This window comes from Amia ocellicauda, chromosome 14 (assembly GCF_036373705.1).
Source record: "Amia ocellicauda isolate fAmiCal2 chromosome 14, fAmiCal2.hap1, whole genome shotgun sequence".
NCBI classification, from domain to species: domain Eukaryota; kingdom Metazoa; phylum Chordata; class Actinopteri; order Amiiformes; family Amiidae; genus Amia; species Amia ocellicauda.
In genome coordinates this window covers 9,133,588-9,151,856 of record NC_089863.1, presented here as the reverse complement: position 1 = coordinate 9,151,856, position 18,269 = coordinate 9,133,588, and the positions used below count along the sequence as shown (strand labels likewise).

Here is an 18,269-nt window from a genome sequence, read left to right as displayed (position 1 = left end):
GTCTGAATGCCCCTCCGTCTGTCTGTCTGTCCGCCTCCCCCGCAGCCCTGCACCCTGATATCCTGTCTCTGTGGCAAGAGTGCGCCGTCGTCACTCCCATCCCCCCTTCCGCCTGGAGAAAGAGGGAGCTGGAGAGAGAGAGGGAGAGGGAGAGGGAGAGGGAAGACATCAGTGAGACAGAGGTGAGACAGTGACATGGACAGCTGTGTGTCTGTCCATAAATCTGTGCCTCTCTGGTCTAAAGTATTTTATCCCCTCTCTCTCTCTCTCCCTCCCTCTCTCTCCAGGTCCCGCGGGCGCTGGCCGAGTCCGCCCTGGCTCCGATGGAGGTGTCAGGTGAGAGCAGCCGCGTCGTCCCTCGTTCTAGTCCCGGCGGGCGCAGTTTCCCTGCCCCGCTGTCCTCACTGCGGTGTCCCTGTCCTGTCAGTCCCCTCAGAGCTGCTGCTGGAGCTGTCGGAGGAGGAGCGGTCACGCAGCCTCATCACCCCCGAGGGGAAGTGGTGAGAGAGGGAGAGGAGATGTCTGGGGGTTGTGTGTGGGAGTGTGTTGTAGAGCCTCCTAATTGTGCTGGGTGCTGTGCAGGTCTCCGCTCGTCGAGGTGCCAGCGCTGCTGGAGTTGATCCCTGAGGAGAGAGCCGAGCCCCGCGAAGAAGAGGAGCTGACCACGCAGTCCCTGCTCAGGTACTGACCCTACACTCCTCTCCTCTCCCCTCCTCTCTCTCTCTCCTTCTCTCTCACACTGACCCTCTCTCTCTCCTTCTTTCTCTCCTTCCGTCACCAGGTTGGCATCTCAGTTTATCCGTCAGTTCCGGGAGGTGGCCTTCCACACTCTGCTGCCCCTGGAGGCGGACAGGAAAACTGCAGGGTCCGCTTTCTACATACTGCTGGGTGAGTGAGAGAGAGAGAGAGAGAGGGCTTGTGTGTATATGCCTGTGTATTAGCTGTGTGCAACGTGTGCAGTAGGTGTGTAGCCGTTGTGTAGTAGCCGTGTTGTCTGTGTTGCAGAGCTGCTGGCGGCAAAGATCCTGAGTGCGTTTCAGGAGGAACCCTTTGGACCCATCGTCCTCAGCCCTGGAGCGCTGTACCCACACTGACACACTGTACCCACACTGATGCACTGACATGCTGTACCCACACTGACACACTGTACCCACACTGACACGCTGTACCCACACTGATGCACTGACATGCTGTACCCACACTGACACGCTGTACCCACACTGATGCACTGACACGCTGTACCCACACTGATGCACTGACATGCTGTACCCACACTGACACACTGTACCCACACTGACACACTGTACCCACACTGATGCACTGACATGCTGTACCCACACTGACACGCTGTACCCACGCTGACAAGCTGACACAACGTACCCACACTGACACATTGTACCCACCCTGACATGCTGTACTCACACTGACACATCGTACCCTCACTGACACACTGTACCACAATGACACGCTTTACCCTCACTGACACGCTGTACCCACACTGACACGCTGTTCCCACGCTGACACTGACACACTGTACCCACACTGACATGCTGTACTCACACTGACACACTGTACCCTCACTGACACACTGATACACTGTACCCATACTGACATGCTGTGCCCACACTGACACATTGTTCCCACACTGACATGCTGTATCCACACTGACACGCTGTTCCCACGCTGACAAACTGTACCACAATGACACGCTTTACACTCACTGACACGCTGTACCCACACTGACACGCTGTTCCCACGCTGACACTGACACACTGTACCCACACTGACATGCTGTACTCACACTGACACACTGTACCCTCACTGACACACTGATACACTGTACCCATACTGACATGCTGTGCCCACACTGACACATTGTTCCCACACTGACATGCTGTATCCACACTGACACGCTGTTCCCACGCTGACACACTGTACCACAATGACACGCTTTACCCTCACTGACATGCTGTGCCCAAACTGACACGCTGTACCCACACTGACAAACAGTGCCCACACTGACACATTGCTGAGAGGGGAGGAAAAAGAGGAGACAGAAAAGAGGGATAGAGAGGCAGGGAGAGAGTGTTTCTTGTTTTAATGCTGTTGGTACATTTTGTTGCGTTGCTGCAGTTTTGTACTTTATTTTTATTTGTTTCAGTAATAAAAAATGAAATGGTTTTGGAGCCAATGGAATAAACCGGTTTCTTTGTAATGAGAGAGAACCCCACAACACTGACTGAGCGACTGACACACTGAGTGACTGTTGACCTGATACACCGCATGTCTGACTGATGAGGTGACGCTCAGTGACGCAGCGTGGCAGGAACGACAGCGGGAGGGCGGGGGTGCCTCAGAGAACAGATATGTGGCAGTAAGGTGTCACAGAAGCTGATCAACAACAGTTTAATACAGCGACAGAGAGGGGAGTCAACACAGACATACTGGACAACACTATAAGTGTGTGTGTGGTGGGGGGGTTGAGAGTTATTCACACAAACTGATTTTTCAAATGTTGCTTCTGAGTGAGAATTCAATAAACCAGTCAGCACTTACGCTGGCCTGTCACACGGAGGGAGGCGTTCACAGTTTGTGTCTCAAACTGTACTGGGGGGGGCTGTGTCAGACTTTGACAGGTTAATGAGCTTCACAACCCAGAGGCAAATAACACACCTACACACACAGCTTAAATCAGAGCGGAGAGCAGGGGAGACAGCTAGTATCTGGATTACTACTGAGAGACACTGCGGCCAGACACACTTGGACAGAGACGCACTGCGGCCAGACGCACTCGCAGACTGACAGCCGGAGAGAGAGAAACACGGACGACAGACCACAGAACTCATTGCCCCCACGGACACGGGCGGGATGGTGCGCTCCGAGCGCCAGTGGCAGGTGCCCCTATGCGTCTCTCTGCCCATCGAGCTGCTGGAGGCTGAGGAGCCATTCCCCTTCCTGGACACAACGCTGACCGACCTGGGCATCACCCCGTGAGTCTCCGCCCCACTGACCGCGTGTGTCTGACTGTCCGTCTGGCTGACCAGCATGTGTGACATGTGTCTGTGTGTGTGGTTCCACTGCACGTCTTGTGTTGTGTGGAGTTAGGTGGTGGTAATGTGTGACTTGTGTTGTGTGTGTCAGTGTAAGTGTGGTGTATGTTTGGTGGCAGTGTGTATTGTGTTGTGTTGTGGCTGTGTTTGTTGAGTTGTGTAATGTCATTGTGTAGTGTGGGTATTATGTTGTGGCTGTGTATGTTGTTTTCTGAGTATTGGAGTGTGATATCTGTATATCCGGTCACTGTGTAGTTGTGTACTGTGTCAGTGTGCAGTGTGTTGTGTGTAGTGTATTGTGTTGCGCTGTGTATGTTGTGTTATGTCACTGTGTAGTGTATTGTGTCAGTGTGCAGTTTGTTTTGTGTGTTGCAGGGTGTCAGTGAAGGAGTGTGTGGTGTTGGTGGACAGCTGGCACACGCGTGTGCAGGGCCAGGGTGCATCACTGTGTGTATTGTGTCACTTGTCATTGTGCAGTGTGTTGTGTGTAGTGTGTTGTGGCAGTGTGTACTGTGTCGTGTCACAGTGTAGTGTGTCGTGTGTTGCAGGGCGTCGGTGCAGGAGCGTGTAGTGTGGATGGACAGCAGACGCACGCGTGTGCGGGGCCGGGGGGGGAAGCTGCGGGAGCGCGAGGTGCTGCTGCTGGAGGTGCGTGTGCGAGCACAGCGGCCCGGGGACCCGCGCAGCCAGGAGGTGCTGTACAGCACCGAGACGCACACGGACCGCCAGTACTGCCGCAGCACCGTGTCCATACTGCCATGGAGACACAGCCACAGTGGTGAGCAGGGAGATGGGGGGAGAGGGGACACTGGAAGGAGAGAGGGAGGAGGAGGAGGAGGAGGAGGAAGAGAGAGGCATGGGGAAAAGTCCATCTTCACCAGGATTGATCTCACTCCAGCGCATCGCACCTCCTCTCCTCCCTCACTCTCGCACCCCGGTGTGTAATTCCACAGTAGTAGTGATGCCATCAGAGGAGATTAATCCGTTATTAATGCTGCCCGGTCTAATACAGGATCATGACATCAGCACTGAGCCTCGACGCCCTCTGCAGCGCACTAGTGTCAGTGTGCCAGTCAGTCAGTCAGTGTGTCAGTCGGTGTGCTAGCCAATCAATCAGTGTGTCAGTCAGTCTGTATCAGTCAGTCAGTGTGTCAGCCAGTGTGCCATGCAATCAGTCAATGAGTCAGTGTGTCAGTCAGTATCAGTCAGTCAGTGTCCAAGTTAATATTGTGATCACACTGTATCGATATTAAATTCCCAGATTACAATCTGTGTTCAGGAGAGAGAGGAGAGAACAATGACAACACTGTGTCTGTATTGACTCTCTCTCTCAGAGGGGGTGCCAGTGATCAGTGACAAAGAGCCCCTGGAGATGGTGGCTGCTGTGGATACTGAATCCCACCCTAAATGGCAGAAGATAGAGGAGAGACGAGAGATGAATCGACCCACTGACACACCGAGTGACACGGACATGCCTGCCCTACAGCTGTTCAACTGCACTTCATCTGTAACAGGTTCTCATTAAAAACCATCGACTGCCTCCATGTGTGTGTAACTGGTTATTGAAACAATCTGTAGAGAAGCAGTGCGTCAGACATGTTTTTATTGGGATCTTTGGAGTTCCTCACAGCACTCTGTCCAGCACAGCAAAATAATAATAATAATAATAATAATAATAAAACTGAAAATTGTTATGAACAGAGTTATAATAAGTGAGAATAACAGTTTATTAAACCACCACAGAACTAAAGGTTGTCCAGTGGGACTGGTGTGGACAGGCACATTGTCCTGATTGGCTCTATATCCCAGGGTGGGAGGGGCAACAAGGGAAATTCATAGGCTGATAGAGCACATGCCCCTCCCACTGTCTCCACCCATATCCCATCCACATGCCGGCCGGCGTCGCTCCTCATTGGTCAGCGGGTGGAGTGATTTGGCAGGCGGCCAATGGGGAGGGCCGGGCCGAGCGGAAAACTAGGAGGCCGCGGCGGCGGTCAGGGTGGCCGCCCGCTCCGCTGGAAGAGCCAGCACAGCAGCCTGGACCTCCTGAGGGTAGCGCTGGGTCACGTCCCTCAGAAACAGAAGCAGGGTGTTCTGGATGTCTGGATCACAGACAGAATAACTTTCATAAGCAAGAGAGAGAGAGGGAGAGGGAGAGAGGGATGGACAGAGGGACAGAGACAGAGAAAGAGACAGAAGGACATAGTGACAGACAGAGAGCCAGTGACAGAGGGACAGACAGACAGAGAGGGACATAGTGACAGAGAGAGAGGGACGGACAAACAGAGAGACAGAGACATGTACGGAAAGAGGGACAGACAGAGATGGACATAGTGACAGACAGGAACATAGACACAGAGGGACGGACATAGATACACAGAGAGAGACATGGAGAGGAACACAGAGGGACAGACAGACACAGAGAAAGATAGGGAGGGACACACCGACAGAGAGAAGGAGGGACACACCGAGACAAATGGGGACAGAGAGACAGACACACACATAGTCTCTCACCAGGTTTGATGTCCTTGGTGCCGAGGACCTGACTGACTCCAGACAAGACTGCTTTGAGGTGCTCCACCACCTGCAGACACAGACACACCACCGCGTTACACACCGACACAGTGTACCACAGCAGCGCAGTACAGACGCAGCTCCCTGTGCGGTACAGAGTGACACCCCTACAGGACCCCTCTCTCTCTCTCTCTCTCACCAGTGCGGGCGTCTGGCTGTACAGGAATGTCAGGCAGCTGTACACCGTACTGTTCTCCTCCAGGTCCTCCTTCAGAGGCAGAAAGGACAGCACCGCCGGGAACACCTGACAAGCACAGAGAGAGAGAGAGGGATTAGAGGGAGAAAGGGATGGAGGGATAGTGATAACAGAGAGAGAACATACAGAGGGATTTGGTAGAGGGAGAGATAATGGAGAGAGTGAGATAACGGGGATAGGGGGAAAGATGGGAAGAGTGAGAAAGGGATGGAGGGAGATGATGGAGAGTGATATGAGGGAGAGATAACAGATGGAGAGGTGGATGCAGAAAGAGGGATGGAGGGATAACGGAGCAAGATGGCGAGGGGATAAAATACACCTGAAGAGAGGGATGGAGAGAGGGAGATGGAGGAAGGGATGACATACAGAGAGGGAGAGAGATGGAGAGAGGCAATTGAGAGGGAGGGAGAGAGAGAGAGGGAGAAGACAGTACCTGCTCCAGGGGCACGCAGGCCGTGTTGCTCAGCATCATGCGGCTCAGCGCGGCGCACAGGTTGTCGATGACGCGGCGGTCGCTCTCTCTGGCCAGCAGGGACGAGAACACGGCCAGGATCCCGGGGTAGTCTCTGAGACAGAGGCAAGGACAACACACAGCACACTCATACCACACAGTGCGCCACACAGTGCGCCACACAGTGCGCCACACAGTGCGCCACACAGTGCGCCACACAGTGCGCCACACAGTGCAAAGGATACTGTGTGAGCGCGGCACCACAGGCCTGGGCCAGCACCCCCACCCCGAACACGCTGTTGCTGCGCACCTCCGCGTCGCTGTCCCGGGCCCCCCCCACCAGCACCGGCAGCAGACGGGCCGCCAGCCGGGCCGCCACCGCTCCGCCCCCGGACACGCCCCCCAGAGCCTGCAGCATCTCCGCCAGGGTGCCCAGCGAGAACGAGCGCTCGGCCACGGTGCAGGAGGGCTTCTGAAAGGGGGAGAGAGAGAAAGAGAAAGAGAGAGAAAGAGGAGAGGGATAACGGGGGAGAGGGAGAGAGGAGACAAGAGAGGAGAGGAGGAGACGGGGAGAGAGGTAAATACAATGCAGCCGGTTTGATTCACACACAACAGCACTGATGACCACAGCGATGTGGGGCGGTAGGGGCAGTAGACGCTCAGGGGCTCACAGTCTTGCTCAGCAGTAGGGGCAGCAGCTCGTCCAGGAAGGGGGCGAAGACGTCAGCAGACACAGCGGCCGCCAGCAGGGGGATCCCCTCCCCAGCGTACTCCTGCAGCATGCCGTCAAACTCCGCCTGTACACACAGCAGCACACTGTTACACAACACACACACGCGAACAACAACAGCACACCTACACAACACAAATACAACACAAGACTCATATTACCTGCTGCTCATCATCATCTCCATCCTCTCCACTGTCCTGACACGCGATCTAATACAGAGAGAGATTATGTACGTTATTTCTTGGTGAAATCAATTTTTAATTTGAAATAAGCAACATCAGAAAAGATGTTGGCTCATAGTGCCCTCCCTGAATCGTAGCTCCACACAGGGACTCCGGGGGGATCATAGTGTGGTACGGGGGGCCCCCACGCCAGTTACATTAGCACAGCCACAGTAGGCCAGACACACATGTGCCTCAAACTTAATAAAACACAGGCCTGCTTGACAGCACTGCCAGACCTGGGCCCTGGCAGTGAACATGAAAAAGACCAAAATAATGATCTTCCAAAAAAAGGCCAAATGTCAGGAGAGCAAATACCGCTTCACTCTAGACAACACCACCCTAGAACACACCCTGAGCTACGATGGCCGCGGACTGAAGATCAGTGCGTCAGGAGCTTTGAGGTGGACACACTAACTGGACACTACAGCACATTAACACTGCACTGAGAGAGAGAGGGTTAATACAGACACACTGACTGACTGAACACTACAGCACATTAACACTGCACTGAGAGAGAGAGGGTTAATACAGACACACTGAACACTACAGCACATTAACACTGCACTGAGAGAGAGAGGGTTAATACAGACACACTGACTGACTGAACACTACAGCACATTAACACTGCACTGAGAGAGAGAGGGTTAATACAGACACACTGAACACTACAGCACATTAACACTGCACTGAGAGAGAGAGGGTTAATACAGACACTGACTGAACACTACAGCACATTAACACTGCACTGAGAGAGAGGGTTAATACAGACACACTGACTGGACACTACAGCACATTAACACTGCACTGAGAGAGAGAGGGTTAATACAGACACACTGACTGACTGAACACTACAGCACATTAACACTGCACTGAGAGAGAGAGGGTTAATACAGACACACTGAACACTACAGCACATTAACACTGCACTGAGAGAGAGAGGGTTAATACAGACACACTGAACACTACAGCACATTAACACTGCACTGAGAGAGAGAGGGTTAATACAGACACACTGACTGACTGAACACTACAGCACATTAACACTGCACTGAGAGAGAGAGGGTTAATACAGACACACTGACTGACTGAACACTACAGCACATTAACACTGCACTGAGAGAGAGAGGGTTAATACAGACACACTGACTGGACACTACAGCACATTAACACTGCACTGAGAGAGAGAGAGGGTTAATACAGACACACTGACTGAACACTACAGCACATTAACACTGCACTGAGAGAGAGAGGGTTAATACAGACACACTGAACACTACAGCACATTAACACTGCACTGAGAGAGAGGGTTAATACAGACACACTGACTGGACACTACAGCACATTAACACTGCACTGAGAGAGAGAGGGTTAATACAGACACACTGACTGACTGAACACTACAGCACATTAACACTGCACTGAGAGAGAGAGGGTTAATACAGACACACTGACTGACTGGACACTACAGCACATTAACACTGCACTGAGAGAGAGAGGGTTAATACAGACACACTGAACACTACAGCACATTAACACTGCACTGAGAGAGAGAGGGTTAATACAGACACACTGACTGACTGAACACTACAGCACATTAACACTGCACTGAGAGAGAGAGAGGGTTAATACAGACACACTGACTGAACACTACAGCACATTAACACTGCACTGAGAGAGAGGGTTAATACAGACACACTGACTGACTGGACACTACAGCACATTAACACTGCACTGAGAGAGAGAGGGTTAATACAGACACACTGAACACTACAGCACATTAACACTGCACTGAGAGAGAGGGTTAATACAGACACACTGACTGACTGGACACTACAGCACATTAACACTGCACTGAGAGAGAGAGGGTTAATACAGACACACTGAACACTACAGCACATTAACACTGCACTGAGAGAGAGGGTTAATACAGACACACTGACTGACTGGACACTACAGCACATTAACACTGCACTGAGAGAGAGAGGGTTAATACAGACACACTGACTGACTGAACACTACAGCACATTAACACTGCACTGAGAGAGAGAGGGTTAATACAGACACACTGACTGACTGAACACTACAGCACATTAACACTGCACTGAGAGAGAGAGAGGGTTAATACAGACACACTGACTGAACACTACAGCACATTAACACTGCACTGAGAGAGAGAGGGTTAATACAGACACACTGAACACTACAGCACATTAACACTGCACTGAGAGAGAGAGAGGGTTAATACAGACACACTGACTGAACACTACAGCACATTAACACTGCACTGAGAGAGAGAGGGTTAATACAGACACACTGAACACTACAGCACATTAACACTGCACTGAGAGAGAGAGGGTTAATACAGACGCACTGAACACTACAGCACATTAACACTGCACTGAGAGAGAGAGGGTTAATACAGACACACTGACTGAACACTACAGCACATTAACACTGCACTGAGAGAGAGAGGGTTAATACGGACACACTGACTGGACACTACAGCACATTAACACTGCACTGAGAGAGAGAGGGTTAATACAGACACACTGACTGACTGAACACTACAGCACATTAACACTGCACTGAGAGAGAGAGGGTTAATACAGACACACTGACTGACTGGACACTACACACATTAACACTGCACTGAGAGAGAGAAGGTTAATAGCAGCACCTTCTTCTGCAGGACGTCCCGGATGGTGTGGCTGATGTCCGCCAGCCGTCCCTGTTCCCGCAGCGCCTCCCCCTTGCAGGAGCGCAGCACGGCGTTCACGCACTCCAGCGCCCCCATCACCACTTCGCGCTCCCGCTCCTCCCGCACCGCCTGCAGCACGCAGGGCACCGTCACCCCAAGCAGCTTTAGCAGAGCTGAGAGAGAGAGTGATGTCACAGTGATGTCATTGTTCTCTTTTCATTGACAGATTGACACACTGGACACTACAGTGCGTTATGAGTGTCACAGACAGAGGGGAGGAGTGTTACCCTGGTGGTTGGCGTCAGTTGGGCTCTCCTGCCACACCTTGTGCTGGGCGCTGCAGAACTGACCCAGAGCCTCGTACGCTGCCTTCCGCACGTCCTCATGAGGGAACTGAGAGAGAGAAACGAGGCCGAGGATGCCCAGTTATTCTCAGAGAGAGATACACTCGCAGACACACACACACACACACACACACACACACAGAGACACACAGAGAGACTCAGACAAACACACACAGAGAGAGACACAGAGAGACACACAGAGACTTACATCGTGCATTTCAAACACTTGCTGGAAACTAGACTCCAGGAAGGGCAGGAACGCAGCGCTAAGAGGGGGAGAGAGGGAGTTCAGCGATGTGCTGTGAACTGCGACAGAGTGTCAGTGTGTGCAGTAGTGCGTCAGTGTGTGCAGTCTCACCCAGTGTTGTAGGCGATCTCTCCAAGGGCATCACAGACATCCTCCTTCTCATCAATATAGGCATTCTCCACACTGAACCTGGGGAGGGAGAGAGAGAGAGAGAGAGAGAAGGAGAGAGGCTGATCAGTAATGACAGCACATTAACGACACAATAATAAGAGAGAGGGGCAGGGAGGTGCATTTACCCAGTGACGTCTCTCTCCTCTCCCTCGCCCTCCCTGCTCTCGTCCTCGATGACAACCTCTCCCTCTTCGTCCCCTTCATCCTCCTCCTCCTCCAGCAGCAGAAACGACTTGTGCTCCTCGTCCAGGTGAGCCTGAGAGAGAGAGAGAGAGAGTTAATACAGGCAGACTGACCGACTGGACCTTAACACTGCAGAAAGAGAGAGACAGAGAGAGAGAGAGACTCACAGTGACCCCCTCTGTGGATCTGAGGGACATCAGCATGAGGGTGGTGATGGTGGACAAGTGTGGGGTCAGACATTCTGGACACACAGTGGACACAGCAGAGAACAGACTGTACCTGAGAGAGGGAGGGAGAGAGAGAGAGAGAGAGAGCGAGAGAGTGTCAGTGTCAGCCAGTCAGTCGGTGTGCGGGTGAGTGTCAGCCAGTCAGTCGGGGTGTGGGTGTTCCGGTGTACACACGTGCAGCGGCGCAGGTCAGGGTCGTCCACGCTGTCAGTGAGGTTGAGGCCGAGCTGTACACACTCCGGGGCCAGAGGGCTGAACACCTCCTTACCCACCGTCCGCGCCAGCACTGCCAGCGTGTCTGAGAGAGACAGAGAGAGAGAGAGGTGTGGAGGGTCAATACATTCACTGTGACCCATTTCTCTACTTTAAAACCCGTTCGAGGCTCTGACACAGGGGTATATTCTAAATATTTAAAATGATAAATAAATATACCTAAAACATTTCCTTGCTCAATCTATTTGGTCTGAATTGATGTAAATGACGTCTCATAACTCGAGTATTTGGTATTGAACTCGTACTTCTATGTGACCATTTTTCATGGCTGCAAACCTGATGCTAAATGTGCAAATCATCACTTCACCCCTGCATGTAAACTCCCATCGCAGCAGCTACTGCCTAACACAGCAGAGCGGCTTGTGTTTCTGAAAATACATGTACTAAGTAGTAAAGTGACTTGTAATATGGTATTAGATATATGTTAACAACTTAAGATTTCTGTCAGCTCCTTCACATCCCTAATGGTCATCATATCACTGAGACAGACGCAGAGACGGACAGACGGACGGCTTGTACCCAGTGCCTGTGTCTGCAGGGCCCGGGCCTCCTCCCGCATGTCCGTCAGGAAGCCCTTCAGACTGTCGATCACTGGGGGGAAGTACGGCACCAGCAGCTCCTTGGCAGCATTGGCTGAGAGGGAGAGGGAGGGAGTGTTAAGAGTCCTGACCATTCCCAGATTTCTCACACACAACTATAGACACACACAGACAGGGGGGACCCGGGGACGGACAGGCAGAGACAGACAGACAGGGGGACAGCGCGGGTACCGATGGCGGCGATGGCGCTGACAGCCAGCTCCTTCACCCGCAGGCTCTCGGCCCCACTCAGTGCCGACAGCATCCTCTCCATTAGCGTGGGCAGGTAGGGCTGCACCTCCTCCCCTGGACAGAGAGAGAGGGAAGATGGGGTTAAGACAGAGAGAGAGAGACAGAGAGAGATACACAGGCAGGTAGAGGGACAGTGTCATCTCACCGAGGTTTTCCACGAAGTTCTCCAGGGCATAGAAGGCCTTGGACAGGTGACCCCCGCGCCGGCTGTCCAGCCCTGAGAGGTAACCTAGCAAAAGCGGCATCAGATCACTACTGTACTTGCTGATGTCCGGCTGAGAGAGACAGAGAGAAAAAGAGAAAGAGAGACATTTATAGTGACATTTATAATAAAGCTTTTATAGGATTGAAAGGAGAGGGGGAGGGAGGGAGATGGAGCTGAACTGACAGAGCGATGTCAATAAAGACATAAAGAGAAAGATGGATGGAAGGAGATGAGGAGAGAAAGACGGAGACAGTGGGAGAGAGGGGGAGGAAGGAGGAGGGAGAGAGGGAGTACCTGCAGGTGCTCAGAGAACTGTCCCAGAGCGAAGAGGGCAGCGCTGCGCACCACCTGACTCTCGTCCCCCAGAGCGCGACACACCACCTGCAGCACGGAGGACAGCAGCCTGGGAGAGAGAGAGAGAGGGATGGAGAGCAGGAGGAGAGAGGGGGAGGAAGCTTTTCAGTAATATGATTCAACCCACTGCCCCGACGGACCGAGCTGACCTGACACCCCAGTACACTGCAGTGAGAGACCAGGTGCACATCAGTCACAGTGTCAATCAGCGCTAACGAGTGTTAATTACTGTGCTAACAAGCCTCACTTGGTGCGCATGTGGTCAGCGCAGCCCTCGGCCAGCACCGCCAGACACATGAGCCCCGCCTTCTTGTCATAAGGGCTGTCACTCTGCAGAGCGGCCTGGGTCAGAGGGGTCTGAGAGAGAGAGAGAGAGAGAGAGAGGGAGGTGTTAATATAGAAAGTCACTGAACCAGTACAGACACATGGAGAGACAAACACACAGATGCACAAAGACCCAGAGACACACACACAGGAGACGGACTGACCAGCTGGCTGAAGAGCTTCTCTGGGGGCAGGTGCAGGGCCAGCGTGTCGATGACCTGCGGACAGAGACGTGTTATTAATCTGCAGCGAGTGAGGATGACTATGGATGGCTGATCGGCGGGGGTGGTACCTGCGCTGCGTAGTGCTTGGGCGTCTCGCTGCCCTCGCCCGGGTCCTCACTGTCTGGCTCCTCGTCCTCCGGGTCCTCCTGGCCAGCGGGGGGCGCCGCGCTCAGTACCGGGAACACCGTCTGCAGGATGGGTGCCAGCAGCTTCTGTTTCAGCACGGACTGCACAGAGAGAGAAGAAGGGAGGGAGAGGTGTTAACACACACACACACACACACACACAGCTGTACAGACACAAACTGCACCACAGCTGCAGGAGTACACACACACACACACACACAGTTACCTTGCTCTTCAGTCGGATTAGCCCGGCGATGACGGAGAGAGCCTTCACCCGCAGCGAGTCACTGAGAGACACGTCCGCACCCACCTGCAACACACACACACTGTAACACTGTACAACACACACACACACACACACTGTAACACACTGTACAACACACACACTGTAACACACTGTACAACACACACACTGTAACACACTGTAGAACACACACACTTTAACACTGTACAACACACACACTTTAACACTGTACAACACACACTAACACATGTACAACACACACTTGCACACTCAGCGAGTCACTGAGAGACACGTCCGCACCCACCTGCAACACACACACACTGTAACACACTGTACAACACACACACTGTAACACACTGTACAACACACATACACACACACACTTTAACACTGTACAACACACACTAACACATGTACAACACACACTTGCACACTCAGCGAGTCACTGAGAGACACGTCCGCACCCACCTGCAACACACACACACACACACACTGTAACACTGTACAACACACACACACACACTTTAGCACTGTACAACACACACTTGCACACAGTGGCAACTCACTCACAAACAAACAAACATGGCACAGTCACTCACCTGCAACACCCATGAACTCAAACACACTAACATACACAACACCATACACCCTGTCACAGCCTCCCACCTGCAACACCCACGCACTGTAACACACACAGGCCGCGCACTGGGACTGACCTCCAGGCAGAAGCGCACGATGTCCGCGATGTGCGGCACCACGATGGACACCTCGCTCTCCATCATCTCGTCAAACACCTCCATCGCCTCGCTGGCCTGGACCTGCGACACACACACACACACACACACACACACAGATGAACCCTCAGCACGGAGACAGGGGACACAGGGGACAGTGGGGGTCAGCGGGGGTCAGTGGGGGTCAGTGCTCACCTGGTCAGTGATGATAAGCTGCTTAATGGCCACAATCAGCTTGGGCACGATTGACCGCATCAGATTCTGCAACAAACAACTGTTACATTACACACACAATCATGCTACACACAGTACACTGCACACACACAGCTGTCACATTACACACAATCACACTACACACTGTACATTGCACACACACAGCTGTCACATTACACAACACACAATCAGTCATGCTACACTGTACACGCACAGCTGTCACATTCCACACACGATCACGCTACTGTACACTGCACACACACAGCTCTCACATTACACACCACACACAATCACACTACACACTGAACACTGCACACACAGCTGTCACATTACACACCACACACAATCACACTACACACTGTACACTGCACTCACACAGCTGTCACATTGCACACACAATCATGCTACACACTGTACACTGCACACACAGCTGTCACATTACACACCACACACAATCACACTACACACTGTACACTGCACTCACACAGCTGTCACATTACACACAATCACGCTACACACCGTACACTGCACACACACAGCTGTCACACTACACACACAATCACGCTACACACCGTACACACACCACACACAAACACTGTACACTACACACACACTACACAATCACACCCCCTCCCCGGGCTCACCAGGTGCTCGGTGCCGGTGTGGGCCGTGATGGCCGTCAGGCTCTGGATGCTGTAGTACAGGGCGGTGGGGTTGCCCAGGTCCTGCAGGCTGCTGTGGAAGAGCTGGAGCAGCTGGCGGTAGTGCGGCGCAAACGGCTCTGGGTTCGACTCCACAACCTTACTGAGCAGAAGCAGACCCACCTGCGGAGAGAGGGGGAGAGAGAGAGAGGGAGAGAGAGATTAACACAGTCACACCAACTGGCTGATTACATAGACACTACAGGACATTAATGCTGAGTGAATGACTGGACTGTGTGTGTGTGTGTGTGTGTGAGTGTGTACCTGTCTGTCGTGAGGGTTGCTGCTCTTGGTGGATTGGTTGAGCAGGGCGAGGAGGGCGGGCCAGCGATCCGGGGTCTCGTGCTTTACCATCATGGCAGCCAGCTGAGAGAGAGAGTGACGCACCTTGTGCCTGAGAGAGAGATAGAGAGAGTGAACAAGAGAGAGGGGTTAACACATTTTGACTGACGGATACACAAGTGGGAAGAGGGCCGCAGAGCTCAGATACTCACTCCGTCTCCTGCTGGAATGCTTGCAGGACCACAGCCTTCAGACTGAGAGAGAGAGAGAGAGAGAGAGAGAGAGAGAGAGAGAGAGAGAGAGAGAGAGAGGTTAATACAGACTGACACTGACCCTGGAAATTGTGTGTGTGCATCAGTGTTGTGTGTGTGTGTGTGTGTGTGTGTGTAGCAGCCCCTCACCTCTCGCGGTGCTCTGGGATGATCTTCTTCCAGTGTTTATTCACTCGCATCCTCAACATCACCGCAGCGGACTGACGGATCTGAGAGGGAGGACAAGGTCATTATGAGGACAAGGTCAGTGGCGGGGGACAGTGTCAGTGAGGAGGGGGTACAGTGTGTCAGTGAGGAGGGGGTACAGTGTGTCAGTGAGGAGGGGGTACACTGTGTCAGTGAGGAGGGGGTACACTGTGTCAGTGAGGAGGGGGTACACTGTGTCAGTGAGGAGGGGGTACACTGTGTCAGTGAGGAGGGACAATGAAGGTGCTTCAGTGGGGCGGGACGGTGGTTACCTGTGGGTCAGCGGAGCCTGTCATGATGGCGCACAGTGCTGGGATCACAGCCGGGTCTTTGAAGGCCTGCCTCAACTGAGCTGTAGCCTGGACACACACACACACACACATTGACAAAGACACACATTAACACACAAAGTTACAGATGCACGCACATACACGTCACAGACGGTCATATCAGACCGAATGAGGCACTGATACAATGTAACAAACGGGCTCGGCGGACACTCTGCTGATGCATCAGTGTCTCACATCAGACCACCGGCGTCACCGCGTCAGCCATCACCAACTTCACTCTTAAAGCAAACTTGAACCCGTGCTGAAGCGCAACAGCTGCCCCGCCGAGGGGAAACGTCTCCCCCCGCCCTCAAAGACAGCTTCCCACGGCGAGCAACTCCTCTAACAGTAGAAATATGTGCATTACAGAGCAACGTGGACGGAGACGCAGAGCCTGTTACCCGCTGGATGACAGCGTTGTCGGGCTGGGTGAGCTGGGACAGTACGCTCTCCAGCTCCTCCGTCATGGTGGCGGCGGTGTTGTATCGCACTGATCGCCGGGGCTGGGCGCTGGGTCTCCGCCGGGCAGAGGGAGGCTGTCGGCGGCGGCGGCTGGGGCGTCAGAGGCGGAGTGCGGAGACTCGTGTCGTCGGCTCGGTCAGCCCCATGCGGCGGAGCGGCGCAGGAGACGCAGAGTTGCGGACGGAGAGGGCAGGGAGCACCGGTGTGCGCGGAGCACAGCGCCCCCTGCGGCCCGGGAGGCTCTCGACTAGTCGGGCACTGCGTGGTGGTTCTTACTGAACAATTGGTTTTAAGGTGTATCGGTTGCTTAGACTAATCGACACACTGTCACTGATACTAACCGGCATACTACAATTTCCCCCATCCACACAATGTGGGGAAGCAATAAAAAAGGCACACAGGATGTTAGGGTATATTGTCAAAAGTGCAGAATTGAGAACAAGGGCAGTGATGTTCAGACTGTACAATGCACTAGTTAGAGCTCATCTGGATACTGTGGACAGTTCTGGGCTCCACACTTCAAGAAAGATATCGCTGCTCTAGAGGCAGTTCAGAGGAGAGCAACCAGACTTATTCCAGGTCTGAAGGGAAAGTCCTACTGAGAGACTGAGGAACTGAACCTTTTCACCCTGGAACAGAGGAGACTACGTGGGGACTTGATCCAAGTCTTCAAAATCATGAAAGGCATCGACCACATCAAACCAGAGGAGCTTTTTCAGATCAGCAGGGACACACGCACCCGGGGACACAAATGGAAATTGGGCTTCAAGGCATTCAAGACAGAAAACAGGAGACACTTCTTCACACAGAGAGGCGTCACAATCTGGAACAAACTCCTCAGTGATGTGGTAGAAGCTGAAAATTTGGGAACATTTACAAATAGACTGGATAGGATCCTTGGATCACTTTGTTAAACTGTAATCATTATGTTCTTACAATACATCATTATAGGCTACCACCTGCTGCTACAGTTAGTGCACTAGCAGACAGCGCAGTGCAATCCTACAGTGATTCAACATGATGCCTAGTGCATTGATTGTGCTTTGTGTACAGATATGAGAAAACGATTATTGATTTATAATCGATCGAAAACAACAGAAATCCCACTGACAACCATAGGGGTCTGCTCCACATCCCATTCCAGCGCAGCGCATGGTGTCTTTATAGGGTCAATACAAGAGCCAATCAGTGGCGAATCATACTCCCATAGCCACTCAGCGCTGAGGATTGTACTTTCTTTAAAACACATGTGATTTCCCATTTCAATCCTAGAACTATTGTTTAAAAAATGATGATATGTTTTAAAACCACGTCATAATAATATTGATACTATTACTTACACTAATACTACTACAAATAACTTGTTTGTCATATCTTATCCACTGGTGAGGTTCAGGACAATAATAATACCAATAA

The 18,269-nt window shown here is 52.5% G+C and overlaps 3 protein-coding genes across 3 annotated transcripts in view; 2 read left to right on the top strand and 1 right to left on the bottom strand.

The window, feature by feature from the left end:
• Positions 1-2,319, top strand: part of rec8b (REC8 meiotic recombination protein b) — a 9,565-nt gene extending 7,246 nt beyond the window's left edge. Inside the window, exons 13-17 of the mRNA XM_066722157.1 lie at positions 46-190; positions 288-500; positions 583-681; positions 782-888; positions 1,006-2,319. Coding sequence (XP_066578254.1) covers positions 46-190; positions 288-500; positions 583-681; positions 782-888; positions 1,006-1,094 — 653 coding nt within the window. The 3' untranslated portion in view covers positions 1,095-2,319. The remainder of the gene's footprint in view (positions 1-45; positions 191-287; positions 501-582; positions 682-781; positions 889-1,005) is intronic.
• Positions 2,320-2,405: 86 nt separating this feature from the next.
• LOC136768588 (uncharacterized) lies at positions 2,406-4,590 on the top strand. The gene is made up of 3 exons (XM_066722864.1): positions 2,406-2,990; positions 3,599-3,828; positions 4,385-4,590. Exons 1-3 carry the CDS (start codon positions 2,869-2,871, stop codon positions 4,573-4,575), a joined length of 543 nt encoding a protein of 180 aa, XP_066578961.1. The 5' UTR covers positions 2,406-2,868; the 3' UTR covers positions 4,576-4,590.
• A 46-nt stretch (positions 4,591-4,636) lies between these two features.
• Positions 4,637-17,023, bottom strand: ipo4 (importin 4). The gene is made up of 30 exons (XM_066722860.1): positions 16,793-17,023; positions 16,335-16,421; positions 16,006-16,085; positions 15,817-15,858; positions 15,587-15,716; positions 15,266-15,445; positions 14,604-14,669; positions 14,391-14,492; positions 13,657-13,740; positions 13,374-13,532; positions 13,246-13,299; positions 13,005-13,114; positions 12,698-12,806; positions 12,344-12,473; positions 12,139-12,252; positions 11,888-12,001; positions 11,270-11,393; positions 11,036-11,147; positions 10,811-10,941; positions 10,626-10,703; positions 10,476-10,533; positions 10,211-10,316; positions 9,903-10,096; positions 7,163-7,210; positions 6,943-7,068; positions 6,517-6,743; positions 6,254-6,386; positions 5,764-5,868; positions 5,565-5,634; positions 4,637-5,152 (listed from the first exon to the last, which is right to left on the bottom strand). Exons 1-30 carry the CDS (start codon positions 16,856-16,858, stop codon positions 5,025-5,027), a joined length of 3,267 nt encoding a protein of 1,088 aa, XP_066578957.1. The 5' UTR covers positions 16,859-17,023; the 3' UTR covers positions 4,637-5,024.
• Between the last annotated feature and the right edge of the window lie 1,246 nt (positions 17,024-18,269).

Bases quoted from the DNA above. Each gene is read 5' to 3' on its own strand.
- LOC136768588 (XM_066722864.1), top strand. From the start codon at position 2,869: ATGGTGCGCTCCGAGCGCCAGTGGCAGGTGCCCCTATGCGTCTCTCTG. The intron at 2,991-3,598 runs GTGAGTCTCCGC...CGTGTGTTGCAG, and splicing joins ACCGACCTGGGCATCACCCC to GGCGTCGGTGCAGGAGCGTG. The intron at 3,829-4,384 runs GTGAGCAGGGAG...TCTCTCTCTCAG, and splicing joins ATGGAGACACAGCCACAGTG to AGGGGGTGCCAGTGATCAGT.
- ipo4 (XM_066722860.1), bottom strand. From the start codon at position 16,858: ATGACGGAGGAGCTGGAGAGCGTACTGTCCCAGCTCACCCAGCCCGAC. The intron at 15,859-16,005 runs GTGAGGGGCTGC...TCTCTCTCTCAG, and splicing joins ATCCCAGAGCACCGCGAGAG to TCTGAAGGCTGTGGTCCTGC. The intron at 7,069-7,162 runs GTAATATGAGTC...CTGTGTGTACAG, and splicing joins GAGATGATGATGAGCAGCAG to GCGGAGTTTGACGGCATGCT.